Source organism: Calypte anna, chromosome 1, assembly GCF_003957555.1.
Source record: "Calypte anna isolate BGI_N300 chromosome 1, bCalAnn1_v1.p, whole genome shotgun sequence".
Taxonomy (NCBI): domain Eukaryota; kingdom Metazoa; phylum Chordata; class Aves; order Apodiformes; family Trochilidae; genus Calypte; species Calypte anna.
In genome coordinates, this window is record NC_044244.1 from 91096061 (window position 1) to 91111880 (window position 15820).

At 37.6% G+C, this 15820-nt stretch overlaps 1 protein-coding gene across 2 annotated transcripts in view; it reads left to right on the forward strand.

Annotated features, from left to right (window-relative positions):
• Window positions 1-15820, forward strand: part of EEA1 (early endosome antigen 1) — a 71129-nt gene that overhangs the window by 18231 nt on the left and 37078 nt on the right. For both annotated transcript variants that reach the window (XM_030449422.1, XM_030449431.1), the window contains 8 exons: window positions 3191-3318; window positions 7208-7262; window positions 7395-7460; window positions 8277-8316; window positions 9104-9211; window positions 9298-9419; window positions 11118-11273; window positions 14946-15062. In XM_030449422.1, coding sequence (XP_030305282.1) covers window positions 3191-3318; window positions 7208-7262; window positions 7395-7460; window positions 8277-8316; window positions 9104-9211; window positions 9298-9419; window positions 11118-11273; window positions 14946-15062 — 792 coding nt within the window. The remainder of the gene's footprint in view (window positions 1-3190; window positions 3319-7207; window positions 7263-7394; window positions 7461-8276; window positions 8317-9103; window positions 9212-9297; window positions 9420-11117; window positions 11274-14945; window positions 15063-15820) is intronic.

Here is a 15820-nt window from a genome sequence, read left to right on the forward strand (position 1 = left end):
GATGTCTTTGGTTTTATTAAATAAAGAGTATGATCTGCCTTTCACTTCTCTGTGGCTGTGCTTTATATAAAATAATTCCTAAATGCATTTAAAAATTAAGTCTACAGAGTGTCTTTTGGCAAATGCAGCTTTTTGAAAAGTGTAACTGCGTAGTTTTTATTGTAGCCTATTGCCTCAAATACAAGGACATTGCTCTCATACTTGATCCTTCTGTAAAGGAGTCTGTTAGTTACAGGAGCCAAGTTCAAGCACATGGAAAGCACACCTCAGCTCCTCCAAGTTGTGGCAGTCGGTGGTATGCCTCATGGCTATAGCTGCACAATGTCCTCTTTATCCAGGTCAGGCACAATCCTGATACAGGATTATCTTGTACTTGATATAAAGTCCTGCAAACTAACAATATTTTTATGAGACACAAGCATCTTGGACCATCAGTTTTTCCCCCCCCTTCTTTCTTCTTACACATTTATCTTTAGATTAGCAAAACACACTTTGGCATGTTTTCAAAATTCTTCTCAAGGTGATGCTGAGAGATGATGCCTCATTACAGGAAGGTGACATCTTACTCTGTTACAGCTTGTGCATTCTAGGAAACTCTGTTAAGAGTAAGGGTGCATGTGAGAGCTGAAACCCTGTACCAACTCCAGCAGTGTTAGGTCCCCCAAAAGTGAGGTGAGGCCAACCATGGGCATGGCTGTGGTGAAGATCCTGGGGCTGGTGGGTGATGCACTTTTTTACCCTTGCATATGTGAGAAGAAGGGAGTTTCTACCTTAAAGAGGCTTTGTCCATGCTTCCACCCCTCAGCTGGTGACAGCACGCCTGTTTCTTCAGGGCTCCCATCCGCACTGTGGGCTTTCATCTGCAGCATGTTCCCTAGCTTGGCAGCTCTGCTCTGCCTCTGGCTTCCCATCCTTGCAGCCACTGCCTTCAGATCTGCCTGGGAAATCTTGGGTTGGCTTTGCCTTGTAATTCAGACATGATTGATTGCAGTCCCCTTGGGCTAATTTCACATAAAATCTATTCTTTCCCCTTCACCAGGACTCCTATTTCCACAGAATAAAACCCAGCCACAAAAAAAAAAACCCATAGAAAACCAAGCAAATAAATAGACTTTTTAGGGAATAAACAGACTCTAAATGGAAAGAAATAAAAGGCAAAAAGAGAGGGAGGCCAGAGCAATTTCTACACTCGTTCTTTCCAGATGCTCTTACTGATGCCAGAAGGAACATTTGGTGTCTTCTGTGCAGAGCAGAACTTCTCATCACTGGGAAACAAAACTAAACAGAACCACTGTGTAGCGTTTCATCCCCAAAGAATCCTTTTGCTGTGTTGCTGTATGAGACTGACTGCTTTAACCCACCAGGGAAAAAAAAAATCCCTTGCTTTTTGACCCCTACTATACTTCATTGCCATGGCTATTGCTAGGATTTTCCCTTTGTCTCTTTTGCTCAGCGTTACCGTCACTGCCATCATATAATTATATCCTCATTGTATCAGATAAACTTTACTGGTAACCTAGAAGGTAAATCAATTTTCTGTACTCATTTTGGCATGTATACATCCATATGAGTTAACTTGGTTTATCCTGCAGTGAAACTGCTGATCAACTGTGGAATAAATAAGTGGTTGCTAAGGGTAAGCGCCTGTTGTCTGCTTAGCAAAGAGTATACTGGTTTGTTTGATCTAGTTGTGCCACAAATAGTCTTCAATATTATGCGTGATAAGTTTGACAAGCAAACGTGTTTAGTTACTTATTTCTGAAACACTGAAAAACTAACATCAATTACTCTTTCCTGTTCAGTGCTCTGGAGCTCTGGCTGTGCTTGAGCAGCTGAATGGGATGGTTCTCCTGGGTTAAATCCATATAAGTGTTTGGTTGTTGAATTCTGAGTGACTAATGAAACAAAATATTATGAATGTCAAGTTAGAAAATTATAAGTGTTGTTGTGGTTATCAACATGCACATTCAGTATATTTATTTTGTGCTAACATTATGTTTTGTGGCTTGCCTCATAACATCCAAAGGCAAAGTTTAGAGGAGTGTCATCTCTTCATATGTCCTTCAGAAATTGCACATGAGCATACATTACATGAAGTGGGATAATCCTGCTGGGGTTCTCTCATCTTGGATACTGCAGAGCCTTTGCTTAGTGTTGGAGTGTGCTACAACTTGTACAGGCAGAAGGGACTTAGGGGTAACATATAAACATGCGAAAGAGTAGTTGAAATTAATTTAAGAAACAGAGTGTCTTCTGACTTGCATGAGATTCTCTTTGCACTGCCTGGAATTACAGGGAGTCCCCAGCCTGGGACTGAATTGTTTCCTCTCACTGTGTCTGCCCACTATGGGCTGTAGCAGAAATGGGAATTGAACTGGGAGTAGGCAGGATAACCAAATGAGCAGAAAACAAATATATCATCCAGACTTTAAAAGCTGATGTAATAGGTTGCTAGATAAAGTGATGGTACTTCTGATAAATGGAAGTTTGGACAATTCACAAATGTTGAGAGGTACATAATACTTTCATTTCTCTTTGGGCTAATGGAAAGAGCGAGGGCATTGTGCTGCTGAATTTTCGCTCTGGTAAGCTTGCATTAAATACACTGGAATGAAAATGGATGATTTTTATTTCTTTAGGCTGCAAAGATATGATTTTCACAAGGTAGTATTTATCTGAATTGCATTTACTAATTAATTGTATGCAAGGTAAAAAGTGGTTTCTAATCACCAGGCTTGTATTAAATCAGTAGCATGAATGTGGTAGCAGTAGGTATATGAAAAACTGTGCTTTAGAGTGGTTTTTTGTATCTCTTCTTCTTAAGATCAAACTCCAGACCCTATCTCCTCTTTGAAATAAGAATCTAATTTTATGGAAAGTCGTATGGAAAATTCTTTGCTTTGAGGGATAGAAATTGCAGAGCCGTCCTTCTGAAATGACTTCTTATTTTCTAGAAAAAGGTTTTATTGCTAGTATATCATGGAAAAACAGCTGAAACATTGGAATAATGACATATGACTTGTAGGCATTTTTTACCTTTTTCATTGCCAAAACAGTTACCAAAGCATGAAATAATTGGTATGGATTTTAACAATTATATCTGCTACCTTTTGAATTCTGTGTAAAAATAAGAGAAAAAAATTACTTCTCACCTTTTTTTTTTTTTTTTTTTTTTTCTGTTTTGTAACAGGGCTTTATTTGTCCTCTGTGCATGAAGTCCCATGGATCAGCTGAGGAGCTGTTCAAGCACTATGAAGCAGTTCATAATTCCGGCATTGACTCAACTCATGGAGGGGAAGGTCATCTGTCACCAGAAAGGTGCAGCAGTCCTCATTTGTGCATGTGCTTTTGTGTTAATGTTGAGTTGATTCTAATTACAGTGAAGACTGTATTAATTTTAACACTTAATTATGTAGTCAGATATTTAAATGTTTCTGCCCCATTTCCAACTACAGCTGAAAAGCAGCTTGAAGCTTACATTGGCTGATACTGATCTGACAATAAATGAAAATCAGATACACATATATATATTGCTAATTAAAACATTCCTTTCTCATGCAGCAGTCAATGCAATATTACATACTGGAATGATATTAGGAGTGTGACAGAAAAAATATAGGTTCCTCATGATTTTTGGCATAAAGCTGAAATGTCGTCTTTTGAAGGTGAGGGAGGACAACTCTGAGGATAAAGAAGAGATCTGATTTTATTCTGAGTGGCTAGGGTACTTACTGGGTAATTGTAACACCTGTGAATGCCTAAATAGGTTGCCATGTCACCTAACTCTGCAAATCTGAGAAGTTTCTGTCTGTCATTAACTCATTTCTGTGTTCCAGAAATTCTATGTTGATCTTGAAAAATTTTCTCTAATTTACTTTATTTAACTGGTCAAAACTGTATTGTTAGGAAATGTATGAGGTTGTTTTATTTTTGAGACCAGTGGTATGTAGCAGAAATTGGTAATGCAAAACTTTCTCCAGAATTAAACTGAGTAGTCCATTGTGGTTCAGGGAGCTTTTTCTTAGGGATAAAATTTAGGTAGGTTTCCTTTTGCTTCCTGCTAGTTCTTGTTCTGCTCAGTGTTTCTTTCAGACTGTTGTAAAAGGCAAAACTCCCCCAAACTCCCAGTGCCAGAAGTGCCAGAAGGAGCAGCTGCCTGTGACCTTCCTCAGGAAACAGATAGACACATGGCACTACCCCATGGGTGGTCAGCCTGCTAACAGAGCTGGTTTCTGCTGATGCTGGCAAGTAAATGATTCAAATATTTTGTCACTAGTAGAAACGTGACCCCAAATGACAAATAATTACAGAGAAAGAAATACACTTATTTATGTAACAAACTCAAGAGTGGGTGGTTCTGTGTTGAGAAAAGAGTTTGTCAGGTAGCATACTTCGGTTTCCTGAATGAAGATTTGTATCTCCCTGGCTTGTGCAGAGCTGGCAAGCCATTAACAGCCAGCATTAGCAGAGGTCATGTCTTCATGCCCAAACGGGCCCTTCCTTGTGGCTAGCTGCCTTCTCTTCAGCTGCTGCAACAAAAAAAGATAAAATTATGGCTTTATATAGGAGAAAGTAGAGTACCAGTGGAGCTGTATTTGCTTTCCCATGTGCACATTTATTCAAGTATGTGTTTTTCTTCTCTGTTGGATTTAAGCTTCTTTGGCATGGTATGACTTTAAGTTGAAATTATACTTTTGGTAGAATAATAATAATATTCACATGGCAGAATCATTGGTCATAACTATTTTGTTTATATACATTATGAAAAATTTATTTTTATGCCTGAAAATTTCCAATGTTAGCCAGATGTTGGCTGGGGAAGTTTATTTATTTCCAGGCTCCTGACAGTTTGAGGACAAGTGGTTTTGTTTTCTCTCATAAAATTAAGAAAGTGGACAAGGTTAGGGAGTTTGGATGGAGTGCAGGGAATCTGGTGACAGTTGTTGTGTAACACACGAGCTATTTCCTCCTACTAGAGTGGCATTATTTAATGTTTCTCAGTTGCATGCTTGCTTGAGAAAACACGTTCAACATAAATATTTTTTTTCCAAGACTTGGAATGCTGCGTTAAAGAAATATTGCAGCCTGCTGCAGGGAGCAACTCTATTAGTGGTCAAGGAGTGAAGTTTACCTGTAATTCATAGGACCAAGATTGGGAAATGAAGTTTCTTAGTTAGTCAATAGAGAAATCCAGGTACTATGAATTACATTTGTGTTCTCTTCCCCCCATGTCTCCAGTAAACTACTGTAATTTATTGTCAAGAGTAAATCACAAAATTCTCCCTACTTCAGTTCAACTAGACCACTGGTTGTCAGTGCTAGGATAAAGGCACTGGCATTACAGATAGGGAATGAAGTGGAGCATCAGGAAAAGGTTGTAAGGGTGGTGAAGTTCAGATGTGCTGAGATTGAGGGGGTTGGACTAGGTGATCCTTAGGGGTCCCTTGCAACCCAAATTATTCAATGATTCTGTGGATTTTAACAGCCCTGTCAGAGAAGTGAGGATTTGGATGACAGTAAGAAAACCAAAATTAGAGGGTCTACAGTGATCCCTTAGACATTTTTTCCTCATTCATTTTCCACTGGTGAGTTAAGCTGAATTTAGGTTTCATCTTAAAGCTGCAAAGCAAAAATGTGCTGGGGATTTCGAGCCAACTATTCTAGAAAAGTCCTTATGTTACAAATTCTCTCTCTTTCCTTTCTCTTCCCCTCTTCCTTTCCCTCTACTAAAACCTATTTTTATACAGCTCAAGACCTTTTATCTGCTGCAAAGACCAGAGCATCGTAAATTATTTAGTATCGCTGATCTGCTGTGTGTTTAGGCCTTCAAGTTCAATATAGTTAACTCTTTCACCTCCGTGAGATTTCATTTATAATCTTAGGTGTTAATTTTACTTATTGTTGATTCACTTATTCTTTGTTAAACTGGGGACAAAGCAGCTTTTTCTTCTCCATCTGCAACCGATGTATGGATTTTGGGCCACAGCTACTCCTGATTCAGTAAAATTTGTGTTTGTGAACCTGCAAGGTATGTCTCACACAGGCACGATGATATATAAGTAGCAGAAAATCTTCCTCTGAAAAAAAGGCCTCACCATGTTCCATGTTTATTTTGTCATTAAAATTGATCCATCTCAGAGTTCTTGCTTTACTGGTTCACATCAAAGCACACACAAAGCAAGTGTTTCACTTGCTTCTTGATGACCCTGACCTGATATTGGCATTATAATGTAGGCTGAATTTATTCCTTCCCAGTTTAGCCAAGAAATGGGTTTTGTTTAGTTTTGTTTTGTGGTTTTGTTTGGGTTTTGTTTGTTTTGTTTTTCTTTCCCTTCTCTTTAAGTATGAGACAGCAGCAGTGAAATTGTTTGGTATAAAACTGAGAGAATTTGTTGGCACCCACACATATTCTGTCTACTTCTCAGTGTTGCCACTGTACTAACAACAAGAAAGTGTTAAGTTTGCATTGTTTTAATAACCTGTGTGTTTGAGATTTGGAGTGGCTGTATCTCAGTAATGCAATTCGTATGTTTAGTTGTGGAATTCTGTAAGAAGCCAAGCGATTTGTATAGGTGCTATCTAAATCAATTCATAACAGTTGTAGCCTTGGATCTTGTGTTTTTGTACAGCTTGAGGCTTGAGCACAATATTTGAGAATTTAAAATACCAGGGATTTAAACATTCAGTCCATTAAGTAAGTGTCTCTGTGGGGCATGCCAAATTGCTTTGTGGATGGAAAAAGATGTAACTGCATATTTCAAAAGGAATAAGATAGTATGCTGTCTCTTATTAGTATTCCTTTACATGATATGGGAAATGAAGGAGAACAGACCTGGCCTTTTTATAAAAAGGCATGGAAAAACTGTCTATGCACAGCTTTGCCATTCTGAGCTCATATGGTTGAGCTGATGAACCAATTTAGATTTAAATTATCATAAGACTTTTTGCATTTCTATTTCTTCACTTATCCAGCTAACACGTTCTGCATTTTTCAAGTCATGTGCAAAGTGTACTAGTAAGTATCTATTAATGTGGTTGGTTGCAAGTTTCAAAAAATCTAAAAATAACTATTTATAGTTATGTAAGTTATATTTACTTAATACATGGCTATCACTCGGGTTATTTAATACATGTTATAACCTGTATGTGATTGACAAAATAACCACTGCATATTCATTTTCTTCACTCCGTGGATATATTTATTCAGAGATGAAGTATCACTACTCCGACAAGAAGTTCAAGACTTGCAAGCTTCGCTAAAGGTTGGGAATGTATTTTACTTGCACTTGTTTTTTTTTTGTTTGTTTCAAATTGCACTGTTCCACTATCTTAAGCAAACAAATTTACAATTCTCTCTTTCCCATCTCCTTTTCTTTGTTTGTCACCCCCCGCAGGAGGAGAGGTGGTATTCAGAAGAGTTGAAGAAAGAACTAGAGAAATTGCAGGGGCAGCGGCAGCAAGTAATTGCTTTAAAATACTTGAAGCAGGTTTATCATCAGCATTGACATTGAAGATTAATACCTTTTTTGTAAGGCACGTGGCCTGATTTAGTTAGTTCCATAATTTGAATATTGACATGTTCTTGAAAACAAAGCTAGTTGTCTCTCCACAATGTAACTGTATATAGAAACCTGAAGAACAAAGATAATTCTTCCATACTACTGACTGCAAGTTCAGCTCAGACTTTTCCTTCTCTCTGGCTTATTCAGAACTCAGTTTATTAAAGAAAATAAATTGAATGCGGTGTTTCACTTGCTATGAGAAAGGACGATGGGGTCTTTCTTGTAAGAACTTTTGGAGAACATTAGTGTGATTTTGCAGATGTCCAGGTGAACTGAACAAACAAGGCAAGGCACGTTGTGTTGTACCTTAAGAAGCTCTCACTTCTATTACTGTGAGCTGCATAGGTACTGAATTGTTACAAACCTCAGAAATTGTTTTCTGAGAGAATGCCCTCTCAGAATACATTTAATAGTGTCTGGAGCCTCTGGTTTGGGTCAGATTTCAATACTGAGGAAAGAGAGTGGGAGGGGGTTGTTACTTAAGTCTTGTATATCTGCAAGTGTCAAAGTTTAGTGATACAGCAAATGGAAAAGCATCTTAGCCTTCTGCAGTCTTCCAGATATAACTATGTGAAAGCAGATATTTTGATACTGCTGTTCAGTGTTTGAGCACAAAATTAATGATTTCCCTGTCTTTTTAAAAAATGAGTTGAACTTTGGAAGTAGTAGTTTTTATTCCTACTGTCTAATGCTGCATTTATTCTGTTTCTTAAGGATTCTAAGTCCGATGGATTGACAACGGCTACATCTACAGGTGGCTAACAATTTACTCTCTTAATTTCTGCACAGTTCTTGAATTTCTGAGATTTTTTTTTTCTGTTGTATAGCTTTTAGGTTTGTGAAAAAGCTTTAATTTTGGTAAGCCAAAGAACTATAAACCTGGCATTGTACAATTACTGAAAAAACTATTCATTGTAAGTGCTTAAGATAGATAGGTAGCTCTTGATAGCTATAGTCTGGGGAAGTGTTCCAGAGACTTGTTTTTTGTAATTTCTACAAGTGATGCAGTTTGTTGATATTTAAACTATAGCATTTGTCAGTGCTGGTTTAAATAATTTTTCCTGTACTCATTACTAACAAAGAAAACAATTATTATTTTTTTATTTAATACTTTTTGTTATAATTTTGGGGATTTTTTTTTTGCAGACCAATAATTTTAGCTCTGTGTTTTTGTCCATGAGGCACTTGTGGAATAAAATTTTCCATATCTGTGCATAAAATGCCTGATTGCTTATGATTAAAGAGCTTTTAATCACAGCTTAGGGGTTGGAATTCAGCAGCATGTTGCAGTGATTTGAAGATCTATGTTTGACTTGTGAAAATCAATATGTACTTAATCCTGCAGAGTATTCAACTAGTGACAGGTTCCAGCAACATGCTTCTAGATATTAAACTTCAGTAATGTTGTTCACTTTGCCAAGCCTATTGGATGTTAACTGAACTTAGATCACTCATTTACCTGCTGTGGTTCATTATGGGCATGAATAACTGTATTATCCTAGTACTTCCAGAAAATAATGCTGTTCTTTTTATGGAAATAGAATCCTTAGAACGGCAACTAGAAGAGATCCAAGTAGAAAATTTTAACATTAAGCAAATGAAAGACTTATTTGAGCAAAAAGCAGCACAGCTGTCCACTGAAATTGTGGGTAAGTTTATTAACATAAGGTGTGATTCTGTTCTCTACTTGTGGAACTTGTGCAAGTGGTTATTTATTCAACTTCCTTCTTACTAGATCTTAAATCTAAGTATGATGAAGAAATCAGCCTTCGGGAAGGTGCAGAACAGAAAATGAAAAACCTGACTCAAGAACTGCAGAAGGAGAGAAGTACAGTGGAAGACTTAAAGACAGAGCTGGTATTCACTTTACACTAATGTTTTTTCTTATTTTCAAGCTAAGGGGGATGTACTTCAGTGACTGCAAATGCAGTTTTAACAAGGAGGTGTGCGAGTTGTCTGTAAAACTGCAGAACAACATTGTTTCTGATTACTTTCACTGACCTACATTTTCAGTGTATTTTCCAATATGAGGAAATATGAGTAGTTTCTGGCTTGTATATTAAAATTTGCCTTACATTATATTATAGTCTGCTTGTTTGATGCTCTGCCTTTCACCAGCTTTGCAGGGCATTACGCTTATAGATGTGCATTGCTGGCTTCCACAGCTGTCTTTAGATCACCCTTTTTCCATGAGGAGTTATGCCCTGACTGTCCCTGGATAACTGTGTGCATAAGAAGTGCTCAGAGAGGTGTTCTGTAATGTGGTGGCTGAAAGGCTGGCAGCTGTCATTGCCATCCCTATGTTAGTGTCATCCCTCTTTCTCTTAGCTGATAATACCAGTGTGTGTGTTTTCCAGGGTTTTGGCTCCTGGTGACTGTCATATGCAGCTGTGGCAATCACAGTGACTTAAGCTGTCATGCTGCTTCCAAAGCAGTAGTGGAGAGGACTTCCTAGCTTTTCTTTTGTCTTCATTCCTCCACTCAACCACTGCTTAGACTGGAGAAAAGTAGGGCTCATTTATCCCTCTTCTTCCCTGTAGTCCACTGCCCTGAGGGGCTCGTGAGTCCCTCTTGGCCATGCCCAGCCACTGGACCTATCAGTTCCTCTCTGTCTATTCACTTGTTTCTTGTCCTTCTTTCTCCTTCTCCATTCTTACCCTTTATCCTCTACCTTTTCTCTTCTAGATGCCAGCACTTTCTTTTCTCTATTTTTTTTCTGTGCCCGGTGTTTCCTGTGCCTTCTATAGCATTTCACTTTGAGGGACAGTATGGTGTTTTAGATGTTATTACCAACAGATTTTACCTGTGAGTCTGGTACAGGGCATGTCTGACATTACCCTGAAGACTCTTCCTTCAGCTGATTTTCTTGTCTGTTCTTGTGGTTTTCTGAAACAGTTCTTGAGGTCATAGTGTCATTACAAAAGTCTGTGTAATATTGGACTGTTATGTCTCTCAGTTATGAGAGGGGCTTGTGAGTATTGCAGCAATATAGTGTATGCATATATATATATATATATATATATATCTCATATATATCCCTTCTATAGAGTAATAGAGTCAGTACAGCTTACATCTGAGGGGACTGTGAGCTCAGATAAATTTCCTGCATGGAATCCCTGTCACTTCAGTGTTTTCTCCCAGGGAAAGTCTCCCTCCTGTACCTAGCCGTCTACCTACTTAAAAAATTACAGGAATTTAATCTTGGAGACCTTATCCCATTTGTCAGATTTGATTGCAGTCAATCAACAAATTCAAGGTTTAGTAAGCAAGAATTGATAACAAGCCATTAAATCCTGTTTCTTTGGGAATGATGTGTACTTTTCTGGGGGTTTGGTTTTTCTGGATGTGGGTTTTTTTGTATATTGGGTTTTTTTTTTTGTTGTTGTTTTGTTTATTGTTTTGTTTGCATTCTACACACACACACACAGAGCTGTAATACTGTATTTGTCACCTTGTCCAAATCTTGATGATTTGTCAGATTTTGAGAACTTTCATTGACAGTGGAAGCATGTCTACCAATAGTTTGTTGCTCATTACTAGTCTTCTACTTTTCAGCTGCAAAGGCCTGGTGTGGAAGATGTGGCTGTCCTGAAAAAGGAGCTGGTCCAAGTGCAGACACTGATGGACAAAATGACTCTGGAACGTGAGAGAGAATCTGAAAAGCTGAAAGATGAATGCAAGCACTTGCAGGCAGAGCAGGCTAACTCGGAGGTAATAGTCCTATCTAAAGATGTGTATGTTAGCTTTGCCACAGTTTTCATCTGACAATGGAAAATACTAATTCTTCATAATGAAAAAGCCTCTTTATTAACAGAATCTTCTGAACTGTCTTATAGCCATGTCTCTTCATTACAGTCATTGCATAATTCTGTCAGTATCTGCCCTCCAACAGCTCTCATTTTTTTTGTTACAAAACCTTTCCTTGGCATAAAAAGTTACTACAAGAGCCCAATAGCAGAGGGGAAAACTTTCTAGCAGACCTGTGTGCTCTTTTTGTTGGGAGAGAGAAATAGAACAGTACAGTGTGATTCAAAGAATTGGTTTCTTTATTGAGTTACATACATGTTTCTGAAAATGATGGTTTTGGTTAATATTGGAGTTGATGTGTCTGAAAATGGATACTAGAGTATTAAAATAAGTATAAAAAGAAATTATTAATAGAAAGTAGATAATAATTTGCCTATTCTTGTAGGACATAAAGAATTCTCAGAATTACCCAAGATTTAAAAAACAAAATGGATATTCTTAACCTTTTGGTTTTGTTTTTTTTTTTAGAAATTTTACTGGCAAATGGAAATTCCTTTCACACCTGTTATTTATTGTAGAAATATTTTGTGTGTAAGGTACCAATCTGTTCTGCACTTTTACCCTCATAACTTCCCCTGCCCCCATCTCTGCTGAATAATGACCTCCAAGTGTTGCCTGTTAACTACTAGAGCAGAAAGTGAGTGACTGCCAGGCCTCACCACATCTTAAGATCAAGATGTCAGGATGTCACCTGTAATCTGTTTCCAGGCAATACCACCTTATTTTTCCTCTTTGTTGCTGCAGTCTAAAGTAGAAAATAAAATATTGTTCCTATGTTTTTTGGTTTTTTTTTTCCTTTGGGGGGGTGGTTATTCATGGGTTTTTTTCTCCATATTTGCTTGTTTTTGAATTTTTAATTCATGCCATTTAAAGGGGACTTTGCTGTCTACTTGAGTTGCAGATTATGCAGGTTTCTTTAAAAGTATTTTGTGAAAGCTTGTCTCTGCTTTGAGTAGAAAAAAATATAAATTTCTGATGGGAGAGGTGTACACATTAGGACTTTTTTTTAATTATTGCATATAGAATTGATGATAACTCCATGTTTAAGAAAGCAAACCTGCCTCTCCCACAGTAAATACTATAATTTGTTGGGTTTTGTTCCTCTGCTTTTCCACCAGTGGATACTTTCACTTCCATGCAAGAGAAAAAGGGATTCAACAGCTCTGACTTGGATCTTTAGGAAGGAACCTTACTCCTTGAACTATTTCCATTGTAGATCCAACCAATCCACTGTGGCTTTAACCTTTTTGATGTTGGTTACCATGACAGTGAGGGAAATCTATGACACAGATAGTGACAATAAATCCTAATAAAAATACAGTGTCACCAAACAGCCTTTTGTCTAACATGTAATTTATTTTACTGAGTAGCTGGTAAATCCATACCTCAAAAAATTCTCCTGCTGGATGTTGTTGCATTGCACTGGTGGATTGGTGGTACAGTTTTACTGATGAATGGCTTGACAGTGTAACAATCTTCACTGCAGACTGCTGCTTTTGAGACCTTTTAATTTTGCCCTCTCTTTTCTGTTGTCCCCCACCACTGCAACAAGAGCAGCAAAACTTGTCAATATGAGGCTGTGGTACCTAGTGAAGTGGGGCCCTTTCAGATTTCCCCAGCTTGCATGAGGGAATGCCTAGAGTTTCTATAGGAATATCCTCTGTTAATATCCTCTGTCCTGTTAAGGTTTGTGGAGGTGAGGGATTCCTGACATCTTGTTATTCTGCCCTAGATTTCAGAACTGCAGTTTTACCTTCTGTTTCTTCAATTGTACGGCAGAACTTCAAACAAGCACTGCCCAGCATTACTCTAAACTCCTTAGGGCTTGCTTTCCTGCATTTCTCCACCCCCCAAAAGATATACTGAGCTCCAAGAATTGTACAAAGGTTCAGTATTGTACTAAACATGAATCTACCATTATTTTCAAGTTAAAATTATATATGCTAAGATCTTCATCAGATGAGAAAAAAGCACTATCACAGTTAGAGTTGTATATAATGTGGTTATGCTGCAGAATTTAAATTTCATTTCAGAGTATTGTATCTGTAGTCTTTTGTGGTTTGAGATATTTAGTTTTCATGTGAAGATAAAATGACATGGTGACATGGGTGTAACAAAAATTACCTTAAAGCATTCTCACAGTTCCCTCAAATGAGGTACGTTTAAATTTTGACTCAACTACCCATTTTAAAACATAGCTCTGAAGTGCAGCCTTTGAAAGGAAAAAAGACACAAGTTGGAGGTTTTTTCAGTCCTCCTGGAAGAACAATCAGATGAAGGAGAAGGCTGCATGTTACTACGTGTTGATATAAGAAGTCTTAGATGTATGGAAAGATTCTAAACTACATTGCAGCAATTATAATAATATCAGATGTGTATGTAGTATCATCAGTATGTAGGCTGAACCAGAGAAGAACAAGTGGCTGCATGGCAGAACATGGTAAGCATTGGTGCTCTGGTTCTTCTCAGAACTGTTGCTTCCTTCTCTACTTAATTCTAACACATGGCAACAATAGCCCAAGACATATTTGAAATAAAAGCTCTTCTGTTGATATGAAGTGACAAATCAGACTTAAAAAAAAAAAACCAGCCAAAAAAAACCACAGCAAAAAAATTATTTAAAGTCATTGCATTGTAGTGAAAACTCTCCTACTTTTCTTAAAAAAACCCAACTCGTCACTTTTCTTTTTCTTAAAAAAAAACTGTAATGAAACAGCCTTGTAAAGCACATAAGGTGTTCATATGTCCTCTTTGGTCTTCATTTTTCTGTAGAAAGGGTGTAAATAGTGTGTTTATTGTCTGCTACTTCACGATATGCTTTAACTCATTCTTGAGTTCAGTATTTATACCTTTGTGCTGAATTCTGTGATTACTATAACAATAGGAAAGGAAACTTCATAAAGGTCACTATTACATAGGTTGTTCAAAGTGAGTACATTCAGGGGCAGCATGCTTTAGGGCAGCCATTGTTACCCTCCTGAAGTGTTTTTCTTTTTTGCTTTTGTTACAGTATTTAAATACTGTACAGTCATTGATATATTCTGTTTTGTACCAATCCTGTAATATGGGGTAGTATTGCTACCCTATTACTGTTACTCTGATTATTCTGACCTGTAGGATTGATGTCTCTGTAAGTCACACACTAACTTGTGCCATCAGATGCCAGACTCATTTGAAGTACTTTTTCCAATACAACTCCCTTCCCAGGGAGGGGGAGCATTTGGCCATGTAACTGCAATGACCTGGGGGGATTTAATCTTGAACTAGATCTGTGGTAATGACTGATGGATAATCTGTTGTGATTTTCATCAGTTATGGGTTCAACCTGGCATTTTCTATTGGAGTGGGGCAAATGTATTTCTTCTGGAATAGGACATGAGTGAATCTCAGCTGGGAAATTATGTTCAGTGGTAGCTGAACATAGCTGATGGTGCTCTGAGATATGTTTGTAGGTGATGTTTTCCTTAAGCTGTTAATTTGTATAGAGGATGCTTTTTTACCAGACATCTTGCTTTTGTTTGGGTTATGCTTGCAAAGGTTTGTTTTAAATGTGGATTTTTATATTTGTCTGTTCAGGCTACCATTAACCAGTTAAGAGCTGAACTTGCCAAAGGACCTCAGGAGGTAGCTGTGTATGTTCAGGAACTACAGAAACTTCAAAATTCAGTCAAAGAGCTAGCACACAAAAACCAGGTGAGAATGCTGTTATTCCTTATGCTTGTCTGTTCACATTAAAATGGAAACATATCACACATTGCCTTGGAAGTGCTAAAGACTGTAACAAAACACTTCTAGGTGTTGCACAAGTTGAGATTTCCTTTACCATTTTGCTTCACACCAGGGATATGACAATGTGCAAGGAAACACTGTATTTTAATGATCAGTATGTTACAACTGGAATCCTGCGGGTGGTTGTTATTGCAGGCATCTAATTGCTGTAGTTTATGCATCCCTATTATTAAGCAGTGTTGGCAGCTTACATGTTAAAAGAAAAAAATTACCCTTTGAACTATTACAGTGCTTGGCTAAAAATTGTAATTCAGAAGACATTTTATGCTCTCTTCATTGCTTTTCCAGTTTCTTCAATTTTAGATTGTACTTTTGTGATATTTTCTGGCTGTTGATCAGTCATAAATGGTAGAAAATGGAAATAAACTCCAGGAGCTTCTCAGGAGCTTCTCAGCTTATAAGTATTACTCGAGAGCTTTTATCAAAGTCCTTTGAACTTGCTGCATTTTATATTTGCATTGAGGAAGCATTTGTTGTGGGGTAATAAATAGAAGAAGGAAGACTAGGAGAAAGATGCATGCTGCTTTTTGGTATGTGTGTATCTAACACAGTATGTGAACTGTGCACATTACATATATTTGTTTATCAGCAACCTTCTCAGCCTTGGAAAACAAGAAAAGACAAGGCCCAAACACTGTGTATTTGGTGTTATCTAATATTAA